The sequence below is a fragment of the Colossoma macropomum genome, unplaced genomic scaffold, assembly GCF_904425465.1.
Source record: "Colossoma macropomum unplaced genomic scaffold, Colossoma_macropomum, whole genome shotgun sequence".
NCBI classification, from domain to species: Eukaryota; Metazoa; Chordata; class Actinopteri; order Characiformes; family Serrasalmidae; genus Colossoma; species Colossoma macropomum.
This window is the reverse complement of record NW_023494793.1, coordinates 3,121,328-3,136,757: the sequence shown is the minus strand read 5'-3', so window position 1 is coordinate 3,136,757 and position 15,430 is coordinate 3,121,328. Positions and strand designations below refer to the sequence as shown.

Sequence of the window (15,430 nt, the reverse complement as noted above, 5' to 3'; positions counted from 1 at the left end):
CTGCCTGCTCTGCACACAATGATAAACCACAAGCCTTTCAGCATTGCACGATTAGCCACTTCCTGCAGGCCCTGTAGTGGCCATTCCACCAGCAGAAAGGAAAACAACTATAATAATTTATTAATATAATAAAGTAAAATATTTGTTACCCATAACCAGGGGACAGCAACATGTGGCACCGGAGCTGCATGAGGCTCTTTTACTGCCCTGTTGAGGCTCCACAGAATTAGGTTTGTAGGTAAAAATAAAATAATCCTCCTTTACAGTAAAATAAAGCTCTGCTGAACAGTTTAAACAATAAATGGTCTTAAACTCTGGAGTTAATGTAGAACTGATAATTCACCTTTTAACCCTGAAGATCAGGGCAGACTGCTGGTCACCATAGCAACACAGACAACAATCTTTCCTAGCTGGTAGCTAACGAAACGGCAAAGAGAGAGATTTAAGATGAACATCGATAATTTGGAGACGAATGGACAAACATGTTTGTATTTAATCTGTAACGAGAAACTGTCAAACACTAAAAAGTCTCTCGTTCGAATTATCTTGTTCCACCTTAAATGGTGCCATAGTAACATTCTGGCTTTTCAGGCACCATTTACGGTGGAACGGGAACATTCAAATAAGAAGCTGGAGAATGAGAAGCGACTTCAGCCTCGTAAAAAGTCAAATGTTGAGAGACATTTTACAAGAAACTGTTCCACATTAGTGGAAAGGTTTCCTGCCAGAGATGCGAGAAAAGCAGCCATAGCTGAGCTAAAGCTTAAAGCAGAACAAAGTAAGTCTGCACTATCATGTATATTTTTAATCTATACTAGGACATCAGCACATACTGAGACATATTTACAACCAAGATGGTAGAATGGACATAAAGTGTTGCGCCTCCCAGGATGATTAGATTTTTGTTGAAAGGTCAAAATGGCTCTTCTTAACATTTGGGTTGCGACTCCTGCTCATAACTCTTTTATCAGAAGAACTAGGACACTGTCGTCTCTCTGTGTGAAAGGTTGTGACTCTGTGTTGAGCTGCTAGTGAGCAATGAGGGGTGAAAACACTGCAGCACAAGTTTGTTTTAAATTCAGAACAGAAAAGCACTTGTAGGCACAGAAGATGTGTTTCAACATTACATAAATATAGTTTAAATACACAAAAAATTGTATTTAGTTATTCATAATATTTGTTTCATGATATATGTAAGCGTATACAGAATTATGTTTTATAAAAGTGCACTGAAATACATATTTTAACTGCTGAATGTATTTAAGTGAGTTCAGTGATGCTGAAATCTAACTACCCCTACACCAGTCTGCGATTAGATATTTTGCACGCCCCTTTTGGTTCTTGACCATGTTCAGTGAGAAAACCTCACTGACTCTCAGAAGTCTGGTTTGTGAGGCTGCAGCATCTAAAATGTTTCATGAGTGAAGCAAAAACAGTCTTGAAGAGCATCAATAACACTTAGTAGTTTTCTTTTAGGACATGCTGGTAAAAGTGTGGAGAAGAAAACTCCAGCCACTCTGGAGGGTCTGTGTACAGCAGTGACGAATGATTGTGAAACAGTATCTGTAGATCAGGCCTGTCTGAAGTGAGGATGTTTAATTAAGCCAAAAAGCTGCCTTAACGTACACTTCCTCCTCACCTAATGACAAAAGAACAGACATTTTCTTTTATTTTTAAATTCTTATTTTATCTTTAAGATTTTTTTAAAGTATTTTTAGGAAAATGAACATTGTCACTATTGGAAAACAAAACCTTGCATCTTCATAGATAATGATAGATGGTAACTTTACAGAAGAAGGAAAAAACATTCTTAACTTGTAGTGAAAGTTAATGGAACCAGATTTTAAGCACGTAATTTTGGACCATTTCTGTTGATCTGTTCACCATGAAATTTTAACACAGTGTAAAGGGTAAATAGAATTTTTAGTTTATGTAAAAAAAGTAAAAACAACAACAATTGAAGTGACGGGTTTTGCTACTTCGAACAAGGTAGTGTGAGAATATAACAAGGTGTTGTGAGAGGGTCATGAAGGCCACAGGAAGAGCCACTCTGCACTCATAAACAGTGTTCGTGGCTATTTCCTGTTTTCACACTCATTTTTTTCTGTGTCAGTGATTATTAAAAAAATGCACAGCAATTTTTTTGACTAACCGCACACAGCACAGTGTCGTCTTTGAGTTCTGGCCTTTTGTCGCATGAGACAATTTACAGATCACCATATTTGGCTGTTTTTCACTGGGACGTTGATTCCATCTCAGCCAAAGCTTTGCCTTTTCTACTTTAGTCTGATTAGACATAACTGAACTTAGAGACACTAAAACAAGTTTTATTGAAACTATAATCTGTTTGGCCATAACAAAATGCATGCAAGTTTATGCTTTGGCTTTTGATTTTCAGAAGCATTTCACATTTAGTAGCACTTTATTTTGAGGCCAGCTGCATAGAGACCTTACAATACATGAGCATAAAAAGCATTAAGTATTAAAAAAGAAAAATTAAAAAGCAACACTTTCCACAAAATGACACAATGTTGTTTTAAGTGAATGACATTGTACTGCAGCCTTAAACTAAAGCGACAAACTTTTTTTTCATTTAAAACACTGACAGAGGCCCAGTTATCAGCACCAATTATCAGTTTTATGAAAGATTTTGATGCTACAAGAGCTCATTTCACACATATGTGATACCAGTAGTGGACAAACTGGAAATCTTGTAATGGGGTAACATTAGAAACAGACCTGGTAAAATATTACTGGGATAAAAGTAAAAGTCCTCATTTATATGTCTGCTTTAATACAAAAGTATAAAACTACTGCTTATTATTACAGTTAATTTTTAATTGTTTTAATGAATATTCTCTATTAAGGAGGTAAATAGACATGAAACACAGAATTAGTTGACCTCCTTAATAGAAAATGCACTTCTGTACTGTAACTCAAGCAGATGTCGACCTTGTAAGTCCATCACAATGTTTTAAGGAAACTTAATTTCATATTATTTCATCTTGTGATTACTCGCAGCTGTTCATACTCAATTACTGCTTTAAAGCATTGTTATTTAACGCTTATGCATGTGTTCCTGTGCCCGTGTCCCCATTTGCCTGTAAAAATGACGTTTTGTTGATTTACTGAGTGAAAGTATGTTAAAACATCCTCCACAGAGAAGATACTTCTGTACATTTTAATGTGCAACAGTGTAAACAAGCCTAGTCAAATTCAATGTTGTTGAATTGAAAAGAAGTTAACACACCCTCTTTAGAGACACACTTTAATATGACATTTTTATGCAAAATTTCTCTTTATTTACTGAATTCAATATATTGGAAAAAAATAAAAAAGAACACTAAAAGTGGCCTGTGCGAAGTTACGGCACATTGTATATATTTTGTTTTTTTTCCAACTTATTAAATTCAGCAAATAAATAGAAATTGTGCATAAAATGTCATATTTAAGTGTGTCTCTAATGAGGGTGTGTTAACTTCTTTTGACTTCAACAACACTGAATTTGACTAGGCTTGTTTACACTGTTGCACATGACTGTAAGTAAGTAAGTAAGTAAATAAATAACTAAATAAATGTCTGAGCTGATCACAGTGACAGACAGAAAAGTAAATAAGTAAGTAAAGAAGTGTCTGAGTTGATAGAGACTGATGTATTTCTCACCTCTGTGTCAGGCTCCTCAGTGTGGGTGTGGACAGACTGGGTTTGAGCTCAGATGCAGAAACAGCAGAAACACAGCAGCAGCTGCACTTACAGAAACACAATGACACACATAAGAAGTCTGTACACATCCCTCCTCAGCCTCTTCATCACAGGTAAGAACTCCACTTGTCATTCTACAAACCATGACTTACTGGAAAACATCTCACTTTATCAGCTCAGACTTATTAATATGGTTCAGATTATTATAATCTGGCTCTCAGTTACTGTTAGTGTTTCACCACTTAACTGATCAGTCTTTACAGCACAAAAGTGAAATCAGCCTGTGAAGCAGGCATGCACATGAAAAAGGCTCTGAAAGCAATTAAATATTATTACTGTATATTGTCTGCGTAAGTGCAAAAATGTATTGCTGCAGACATATGGGGAACAAATGGGGCTCTGAATTCACTCGTATGAAAACAAATGCAATGCAAATGTGTCAATCAGGTGCATTAATAATATATATCAACACAATGTCTTTCATATTACACCTTGTTTCAGTAACTTTTCATGCAATTTATTTCTGCATGATTTTGTCACATTCTCTCTATCTTCCTCTGTAGGGTGTCTGTGTGGATCAGACCTGACTGTGTGGCAAACTCCCAAAATAATAAACGCAACAGAGGGTCAGCATGTCAACATCAGCTGCCACTTTACAATTAAATCAATTAAATCAACCTGGGTACAGCTGAGTATAGCATGGTGGAGAAATAATGAAACGAAAGAAGTTCAACAGGAATTATATAATAATTCTGCTCTAAACTCAGACAGTGTGAACCACAGCTCAGTACTACAGATTCCATCAGTGCGTCTCAATCACAGCGGCATCTATTACTGTACAGTGTTGAAGGAATTACCCATGCTTGGAGTAAAGATTTATGGACCAGGCACAGAACTCAGAGTGGGTGAGTTCAGCAATTATTATGACCTTAATTAATTACAGACAGTAATTACAGTGATCATATGGCAAACAGAAAATCCACTCATTAAAAATGTTTAAAATACTGACTGTAGAATAAAACAATATATAATCATTCACTGTTTCTCTTTATATGGATTATGTAAGGTTATATATTAATCTAATGGAATAAAATACTTACTTTTAACAATAATTAAATTATGTTTAATATCTAGATGTTGTGCCATCTCAGGGTTCTACCACAAATCACTCTGCAGTTACAGTTATAGCTGCATCAGCATTGATCTCAGTGCTGATTACTGTCCTCATTACATCTGTCATATTTATTATATACAGAGGTGAGTAAAAGTATGTACTATTTTCTATAATACATATGAAAATCCACTGATTCGTGTGCAGCTTTAAACAGAAGTGTCTGTAAAACTCTGCACTTTTCTGCAGCTCATCATAAGAGACCAAAACAACAGAGTGAAGGCGAGGTAAGCACATATATCAATATTTTAATTTTTAAAAATAGTCTGGCAAAAAAAAATCTAAATTACACATAAATAAACTGTGCAAAATTTCAAAATTGTGCTCAAAATAGTTTTTTAGTTCTAATTTTTTTAAAGTTTGGTCAAACAGGTTCTAAATTTAATTTTAAATACTGAGTTTAACTGAACTGAAATACTGAGTTTAACGAACTGAAAGGGGATATCTGATTGGATTTAGTGTAAAGTTTAGGTCAAGAATATTATTTTCATTTTTCATTTCATTGATCATTTCAGTTTTAATTTGTGCTTTTTGTGTCCAATCATGACATTTTTGAATCATTCAGTCTGTTTTTAAAATAATTCTTAATGCAGGTTGTATGCAGAATTCCTGCATTACTATCAAACCTATAATTTATTATTTCTGCATGTAATAATTGAAGCTATGTAATAACTGACTAATAACTGATTAATCTGTACAAAGATTTAAAGATATTCTATGATTTCTTCAGGGTTTAATCATTTTTTAAACATGACATATTTGTTCAACAAGCTCAACATAAACAAATAGTAAACTGGAAAAAAGGATTTTGTAAAGCTCCAGGAAGTGATATAGATATAATTTATTAAATAAATTGACAGCTTTGACAGAAATGTGGAAACACTGCATTAAACCAAATTATTGAAATATTTCATATGAGCTAAAAGATTTCAAGCTTGGAGATGAAAAACACGCCCTTTAATAAATGACCTGTAAACAGAATTTACTGAGACGAAGTGTGAAATTTATATCGAGTTAAAAATCTGCTCAGTTCAGTCAGATTAATTAATATTTAGCGCATAGTTAAGCTTAACAATAGACAATTCGAAAACATATATGGGCAAAGATGAACACATTTAGACTCATTTTTGAAATTTTGCATAGTCACATGGACTGAATAGACATTTTTCTGGACCCTATGTGAGCTGGTGTTAGATAAATGTAATTGATAACTGCAATGTTGGTAGAGAAGCAAAGTTTGGGCACTAAATATGTCTCAACAGATCGACTACATTTGGGGAAAATTTGTGTAAATTTGATTTTTTGCTAAACTGTTGCTTTAAGGTGATCGTTATGACAAATTTTATCTGTAAAATGATCTAAAATGCTTTTATGTATGTTTTATTTCCACTGTTTATAAGACATAAAAGTTTTTACTGAAGCAATTAAAGCTCAGAATCTCTAAGCTAAGTGGGTGTTAGTTCTTCCAGCTGAGGCATTTGAATGTTTAAAGGCAACTCTGTTAGTTCTAAAATTCAAGACTAAGAGTTTGAAGTAGAAACTGAATTTATGTTTTAAAGTCTGCACCAGCCGAGGAAGCATCGTCTGTCCTGTACGCTGCCCTGAACATCCGCAAACCCCAGGACAAGAAAAACACACAGGAGGTGAGAGATCTTTATTATGTGAATTTATTTTTACACTTGTTTTGTTTGAAGCGTGTTGGAAGACTAATGTAAAATCTGAAACTCGTGGCTGTCAGAGTGAATATGAGTGTTTAAACAGGTTGTACAAGACTGTGAGTCTATGAAACTAATTAATACATATGAATAAATAAATATAGAATAGAGAAATACTTTTTTATACTAAAAAAATAAATATCATTAATTTGTTTACTTATTTGTTTGTCATTTTATTTACATTTTCAGGTCAGTCCTCAGCCAGACACAGAGTGTCCGACAGACGCAGGGTGTCGGACAGATGCTGGGTGTCCGACGGACTGTGAGGTTTTATACTCGGACGTTCGCATAAAAAAACAGAAACAGCGACAGACGGTGCTCTCAGACACAACATGATGATCTCCCAGTGTTTCTGATGATGAAACTGTTTTAAAGCTAATAACTGTGAAATATGTATATAAAATAAAACGGGCTAGAAGTAATTATTAATGTGGGACAGCAACGGAACTGACCTGACTCCTCTTTACAGTAACTCATTTCACTTAGAAACATCTTTATGAATAAATATGTTTGAGTCTTTTGTATGGATGTGTTTTGTGTTTTTTTTTGTCTTCACCACAGACTGACGGCACTTTTTTAAAGCGCTGAAACATCTGAAATGTGAAACCACTGATAAACAGACAGACCTGTATCAGAACAGCACAGAAATATACACTATTTTGAATGTTCACTCTAAACATTAGGCCATATGAAAGTTTCATTTTTGTTCATTTTTTATATTAATAATTATTTTTTCTTGATATGATTATTTTTAATACACTGATCCAAAATCAGTGATTATGTAGCTATAAGACCATTTATAAGGTCACATGTTTAAAGTGTTACTTGGTTAAAGTAAATACTCCTAATAACTCCTAATGTTGATGTCACCTAAACCTGGTTTTTCTTTTAACAAAATTGTCTGATCTCATATTCTTAGCGCAGTATGTTGTCAGAAATCCTGTAATATTTTTGAGTTCTATTAATGAGACAATAAATACAGTCATCTGAGCTAGTTTTAATTCAGTATAAACAACTGTACTAATTAAATGTATATTATATATCGTGTATCTGCAGACTGTAGTCTATTGCCTAAATAAGGGGCTCCAGATCACATGCCTACCATCGTTCAACACATGATTTGGAGATGGGCACCTGCTTTCAGAAGGATCCATTGTACATTCTTGAACTCTAATAAACAGCAGAAACCCAAGGTCCTAAATGAGTTTAGGATGTTAAATATTCATTTAAATTACATAAACATTCATTTCACAAGCCCCAAGACCTTCCAGGCCCAAGCCTCCAGCTCTAAACCCCTAAACAAAACCTCTACACTCTAAACTTTAAGCCGCAGAACTCAGGTTCCAAGCTCCAGGCTCCATGACCCGAGCTCCAAGACACTCGACTCAAGCTCTAAGCCCCAAACCGCAAGCTCCAAGATCCAAGACCTAAGCTCCATGACCTAAACTCTGAGATGCAAGCCTCATGGCCCAAGCTCTGAGGCCCCAAAGCCCACGTTCTATGACCTAATCTCTAAGACCAAGCAAAACCACAGGCCCTTACAAAACACCAAGCTCCCAGTATTGTAGAGCACCAGTGTGTAGTTGACAGCAGTATTGTTTTTGCCGCTGAGTCTGGCTCTCACCGTGGGTGTGAACAGACTATGTTTGAGCTCAGATGTAGGAAATGCATCAGAGAACATTCTAGAAAACAACAGAACAGCAGCTGCGCTAACAGACACACCATGACAAACACAAACACCCTGCACAAACTCCACCTCTGCCTCTTTATCACAGGTAAGAACCGATCCTCACAACTTTTCATTACATTATTAATGTAATCATAACAAATTATTTAAACTTTTAGTTCTTATTACTCCTTCTCTTAGATCAGCTTAAAAATATTATTTTAATCAAATTTCTGCATAATTAACTGGTTATGATGTAAACAGAGTGGTTTGGTGTGAAACTATTCTAGATAAACTTACAGAGTCAGAATTGTTCACAGTGGTGGTGATAGGAACCAGACGTCCCCCTCTAAAAGCTCCCCCACAGAAAGTTACTACATGAAATGGTTATGAATTCACTGCCTGATGACTGAGACACTGTTTTATGATAGTTTTGAGAAAACTGTGGCCTAAAATATATTTTTAAATCCATGCATGGTGGAGGGATACATGCAGCCTGTTGTAATATTCCAAATTTACTCATTTCAGCCAAACAGACACGGTATATACTCCCTTTTTCTTTTATAACAATGCAGTGAAAAGACAGAGCTTCTGACTGATTCACACGTGAAAGAATAACATGTTGTGAAGGAGTTTTCTAGAACGAATTTACATTTATGTTCCATCCATTCACGGTAGAGGGATACATAATATGCAGGGTGTTATGAGGCAAAATAGTCCCCAAAGAAAACTTATTATTTCAGATTTTCCACTATTTTCCATCATCAACATTCCATATAAACTCAGAAGACTCGTGTAGGTTCACTGGTGGTTCTGGATAGTAAATAAAATGTCTATATTTGTGTTGTAGTCATGGCGACCCCTGGTTCCTATCACCACCACTGTAAAGATCCATCTGCAGATTTCAGTCTCTCTTTTAGATTCTCCAGTGTAGCTCAGATTATAATTTTGGCTTGTGTTGGTGTCACTTACTATTAGAGTCTTAACGAATGTCTCCCTCTGTAGGGTGTGTGTGTGGATCAGACCTGACTGTGTGGCAAACTCCCAAACTAATAAATGCAACAGAGGGTCAGCATGTCAACATCAACTGCCACTTTACAATTAAATCAACCTGGGAACAGCTGAGGATAGCATAGTGGAGAAATAAAGAAACGAAAGAAGTTCAACAGGAATCATATAATATTTCTGCTCTAAAATCTATAAACTCAGACAGTGTGAACCACAGCTCAGTACTACAGATTCCATCAGTGCGTCTGAGTGACAGCGACATCTATTACTGTACAGTGTGGACAGAACGACCAACGCTTGGAGAAAAGATTAGTGGATCAGGCACAGAACTCAGAGTGGGTGAGTTCAGCGTTTAAAATTACTTTAATTAATTACAGACAGTAATTACAGTGATCATATTGCAAACAGACAATCCATCAATTAAAAATGCTTAAAATACTGACTGTAGAATAAAACAATATATAACCATTCACTGTTTCTCTTTATATGTATTAATTTGGTTGTATATTAATACTTACTTTTAACAATAATCAAATTATTTTTAATGTCTAGATGTTGTGCCATCTCAGGGTTCCAATGTCACACCTCAGTGCTGATTACTGTCCTCATTACATCTGTCATATTTATTATATACAGAGGTGAGTAAAAGTATATACTATTTTCTATAATACACATAATAATCCACTGACTCGTGTGCAGCTTTAAACAGAAGTGTCTGTAAAACTCCACACTTTTCTGCAGATCGTTGTAAGAGACCAAAACAACAGAGTGAAAGCGAGGTAAGCACATATATCAATATTTTAATTTTTGAAAATAGTTTGGCCAAAAAAATCTAATTTACACATAAATAAACCATGCAAAATTTCAAAATTGTGCTCAAAATAGTTTATTTTAAGTTTAGTTAAACAGGTTTAATGATGAGTTTAACTGATTGGATTGAGTGTAAATTTTACATTAAGAATATTGTTTCTCTCGTTCATTTAATTCAACATTTCACCTTTAATTAATCGGAGGATGTGCTTTTTTGTGTCCAAGCATAAAATGAATGAAACTGAATCAAATAATTCTTAATGCGGGTTGTATTCAGAATTATTGTGTTACTATCAAACCTATAAATTATTCGTTTCTGCATGCAGTATTTGAAGCTAAATAGTGACTGATAATAACTGACTGATCTGGACAAAGATATCTAGATGTGCTGCGACTCCTAAAAGGTTTAATCAATTTCTGAACAGGACATATTTGTTCAACAAACTTAACATGAAGAAACAGTGGATTTTATAAAGTTCCAGGAAATAATAAAGTTCAGCATTTAAAACCATCCTAATTAGCTCAATATACAGATATTAATCATACATATAGCAGACTGTTCATTCTCCTCCATCTATAAATGCTCCATTAAAACCCAATAGACATAGTATGTACTCCTCTTTTCTCTTTTATAACAACTCAGTAAAGAGAGACATTTTCTGAAAGATTCACACATGAAAGAATACAGCCCTGTGAAGGAGTTTTATAGAGGGAATTCACATTTATGTTGAACCTGCACTGTAAAATTTCCATGTAAAATTACAGTAAATACTGGTTACTAGCTGCATTACTTTCACAGTAATTTACTGAACCATATTGACAGAATTAACTACAAGGTTACAGTGATGTAGCTGTTATTCTGCTGTACATTTACAGTAATGAGTTGTAATTAAAATACAGTAATCTCCTGTATTTTTACATAACAGCTGTAAAAGTAATGCAACTCAATAACATGTAATCTACTGTAAATTTAAAAATGAACATACTTATTCACATATGCGTATATATATATGACAGCTGGGATAGGCTTAGAAGGACCCAGAAGGATAAGCTGTTTAGATGATGTATGTATGTATGTATGCATATATGTCACACACACACACACACACACACACATACACACACACACACACACACACACATATATATATGTATATATACATTTTTGCTAAACCAAAAATGTGTATCTGGCAACAGCAGTAAACAGTAACGTTTTTATTGACACCTCTAAAGAAAAATGAGCATCAAAAAGCCTTTAAAACTCCAAAACCTGAATTGGTTTTACAGTTTTTTACTGTGAAAAATGTTGTGTTGAATATTGTTAAATTGTGTTCAAATGGCTCACCTGAAGTACATCAATGTGCATTAAAAATGTAACACAACATATGACTACAACATATACAGTAATATTATAATAATTATATAATGCAACGTATAACACTTAGCAATGAACTTGATTATACCCTGACCTAATGAAATACAATTTTAGATATGAACTCTTTTTTTAGTATGTGGCTTAAACTGATACTAGACTAATCTAGCAAAGTGTCATTAGCATTATTATTATTACCTAGATATCGCACCATCTCTAGAGTTTACTGCTGTTGACATCACCACTCCAATAACACTGCTGTGTCTGATCCACTCAGACCAGCACAACACACACTAACACACCACCACCACGTCAGTGTTACTGCAGTGCTGAGAATGATCCACCACCCAAATAGTACCTGCTCTGTGAGGGTCCATGGGGGTCCTGACCACTGAAGAACAGGGTAAAAGGGGGCTAACAAAGTATCAGAGAAACAGATGGACTACAGTCTGTAACTGTAGAACTACAAAGTGCACCTATATAGTAAGTGGAGCTGATAAAATGGACAATGAGCGTAGAAACAAGGAGGTGGTCAGAATGTTATACCTGATTGGTTTATATATTGCTTTTGAAAAAATAAGAATTACTCAGAAACATTTATCTTTGGAGACAATACTGGTCTCAATACTCAGAACAGAGAGACTGTTTCATATGTAAATAGACAATGTAAGAATGAGTTCATATGTTTTAACTCCACTGTTTATGAAAGTAAAGCTGAAAGTGAAGCTGGTTAGTCATTGTTTCTCAGCATGACTGTATCTGTTTAATCACTACTTCAGCTCTGAAGGCACAAAATGATTTTACTGGTTCTAAAATCTCATCCATGAGAGTCAACCTGCAGTTAAACACAACACAATAAGACAGATTACATCAGAAAATAAATGCATGTTTGACGAGAACTGTGTTGTAGTGAGAGCACATTGTTCTTTATGCTGCACTCAGCATCTTCATGAATGTTTTGTGCTTTATTGAATGCTGAAAGTCTAATAAAAGTCTAAGTCTGATGTAAATCTGCAAGTAATTGCAGTGCTTATAGCTGTGAGAACAAGCAGCCAAAGTAGTCACTTTGAGGATTTTGAGGTGAGGCTGAGGATTACTCTCATGTCTGCAAAAGACTCAGTGATACAAAATAAATTTATCAATTAAAACATTATTACTTAATATTTTAATAACATTGTATAATAATAACGATAATAATTATTATTATTTGTAGTAGTAGTAGTACTATTATGACAATAATAATAATAATGATAACAATACTTATAAAATACATTTTTATTTGCTTTTTTCAGATGATTAAAGAGCCAGAGCCAGACTGCACAATGACGACGGTTTTATACTCATACGCATAAAACCGCAGACTGAGAGACAAACAGCACTTTCAGATAAACCTGATTCTGTCTGATTCCAGCAGCTTTGACTCATAATTTCAACATCTATTTTATAATAATATAAAAGTGTAAACATGTAAAAAGCAGCTAACAACTAATTACAGATTATCAACGCAGTATCAGTTCTACAGTTACGTGGAGGGGGTGCAGATAGTTGACGCTCATTAGTCCCCTTCTCTTTATTGTTCTTTAAAGTCACTCATTTCAGGATGGAGAGTCAGAGCACCTCTAATTAAAGAACCTGTTATCAGAACACTCATACCAAGAACGATCAGTCACCTCAGTAAAGTTACTCTGAAATGTCTTCATCAGGATAATGTAAGGCAATGTAATGTATATACTGTGTTGTACTGTATTAATTATAATTTCTTCTGAATTACTGCAAGAATTTTAATTGACGGAGTATGTTTTACATTGTGTAATGATTGTTACTGTGATGGAAAATGTTTATCATTTTGAGGGACAATAAAACTTGAATATAGGTTTTCGTGCTTGTTTAATGTAATATTTGCAGTGTATAATGAAGGCAAGTATGATGTTGATATTGCCGCTTCTGCTCCAGTTGCACTTACAGAAGCACTGCTGTTAATCTCACTATTAATTACTGCCTGCATGCCTTCTAGTAACTGCACGATATCAATGTAAGTCAAAATATTTTTATTTTTATTTTTTTAATACCCTTAAAATTCCACATATCTTTATGTCTTCCTCCAAATGGAAGCATGTGTAATTATGTACGAGTACACACAATATAGATTTTGATACACACGACACAGAGTACAATATATAAAACAAGTGTGATGCAAATAATGCTTCTATTTTGTTTACCTCCAATAAAGCATGTGCATAATTCTCCATCTCCAGCACGATCATCTCCTGACTCTCCCTCTGTACACAGTAAACATCCACAAGAATGTATAGTGAGCAGCACACAGTGGTAAATATATATTTACTGAAAGACAACCTCTAAATACAATGACAGTGTTTTCACCATTTCAGTTTAAAAGGTCTGCAGGGATACAGTAACTAATGTCTCCACATTACCTGAACACTCTGCTTCTCCCTTCTAACACTCCTTTACAGCACCAGATAACACTGAAAGTGTCCAGATTTACAGTGTGCTGTTCAGATTTCCTGATATTTGACAAAAAAAAAGCTGCATTATAATCTTTAACGTTTCAATACATTTCACTTACTTTTCCCTTTGTGGCACCAAAACACTGACCTACATCGCTTCCTTCCCAGTTGCTCATGATGACTCTGTGAGGACAATATAACTGATATAAAACTATAAAAAAATATCAGTTAACATAAAACTCCATTCACGGCGAGGCTAGTTATAGCATTCCTTAATCCGTGTAGATATTCATAATAGATTAATGTTAGCACCTTACACGAAGCTGAAGTCAGCTTCTTAATTGCCAGCATCTTGTTCGAATTTTCCCGTTCCACCTTAAATGGTGCATCAGCCAGCTTCTTGTTCGAATTTTCCCGTTCCACCTTAAATGGTGCAGCTTCAGGCACCAGAAAGAAGCTGGTGAATAGGAAGCCAATTTTAGCTTAATCCTTCTTACTGTCTTTGGGGGTTTATTTTATTTTTATGTGTATTAAGATTAGAAGTGATTCACACATTGATGGATTTGCTGATGTGTCTGATTCTGTTTCTCGCGCTAAACTCGGTTTTTAAGGTCAGGTGCAGACTGAATACTTTCCTGCTGGTGTGGATGGCTAATTATCACATTTATGACATTTATGATGAGGGACATAGTGGTTAACATACCTAGCAACCCGAGTGGCTAACTAGCTAAACTCACCAGCCAACTTTAGCGAATATTTTGCGTCATATTTGAAAAATGACACTAGAACAAAATGGAAGTTATTAGCTAACACAACAAACCTGTGCAAGCTAGCTAGCGACATAGTCGGCTAACTGTACGACTTTAGCGGATATTTTGCGTCATATTTGAAAACTGACACGCTACACAAATAACCTAAACAGCAAAGGAGTGGTGAATTATTGCATTTAACATAATCCAACTGAAATAATAATACAACATTGTTAACAGTGATCGCTGTTAACGCTGAAACTCCATTTATGACAAGGCTGCTTCTTTTCCGAGGTTTCCGTTCCACCTTAAATGGTTCAGCAGTAACATTAACGTAAGAGCACGGTATTCCGTACACTTGCAACTTTTCCTGTTTGTATAAAAAAACTACTTTCTTGACATTTGTCAGCAACACATCTGAGACATTGTCATATATCCTTTTTTCCCATCAAATCGGTTGGCAAGATCATCTGTGCAAATAGTGACCGACCCCCCGGCGCCACACGAACATGGCGGGTGGGGAAACCCAGGGATGCGAATGTGAATGGGGTGGGAAAACTTTCACGGCCAGTTAAAATGCATTTTAGCACGTTTAAACATCATATTTAACACTAAAACGAATATTAATCAGTGGATCATCACCATGAAACACAGCGTGTTTAGTACTGAGCTGTTGATCTAAGTTTACACCGTCAGCTAAGTTATCTTAGCAGACTCCTTTCAGCTGCGCAGCTTCACAGCACTGACTCACTTTACTGGGCTTCTTTCC

At 35.1% G+C, this 15,430-nt stretch overlaps 1 protein-coding gene and 1 long non-coding RNA gene across 2 annotated transcripts; both read left to right on the top strand.

Moving 5' to 3' along the window:
- The first annotated feature begins 3,759 nt into the window (after positions 1 to 3,759).
- Positions 3,760 to 5,581, top strand: si:dkey-63d15.12. The gene is made up of 5 exons (XM_036579692.1): positions 3,760 to 3,815; positions 4,266 to 4,607; positions 4,837 to 4,959; positions 5,063 to 5,100; positions 5,576 to 5,581. Exons 1-5 carry the CDS (start codon positions 3,764 to 3,766, stop codon positions 5,579 to 5,581), a joined length of 561 nt encoding a protein of 186 aa, XP_036435585.1. The 5' UTR covers positions 3,760 to 3,763.
- A 3,992-nt stretch (positions 5,582 to 9,573) lies between these two features.
- Positions 9,574 to 10,029, top strand: LOC118813094. Its single transcript, XR_005007605.1, has 3 exons — positions 9,574 to 9,601; positions 9,815 to 9,900; positions 10,004 to 10,029. It is a non-coding gene; the product is annotated as an uncharacterized LOC118813094 (long non-coding RNA).
- The last annotated feature ends 5,401 nt before the right edge of the window (positions 10,030 to 15,430 follow it).

Coding starts and splice junctions, on each gene's coding strand:
- si:dkey-63d15.12 (XM_036579692.1), top strand. CDS start 3,764: ATGACACACATAAGAAGTCTGTACACATCCCTCCTCAGCCTCTTCATC. Junction 3,816..4,265: donor CCTCAGCCTCTTCATCACAG/GTAAGAACTCCA, acceptor CTTCCTCTGTAG/GGTGTCTGTGTGGATCAGAC. Junction 4,608..4,836: donor AGGCACAGAACTCAGAGTGG/GTGAGTTCAGCA, acceptor TTTAATATCTAG/ATGTTGTGCCATCTCAGGGT.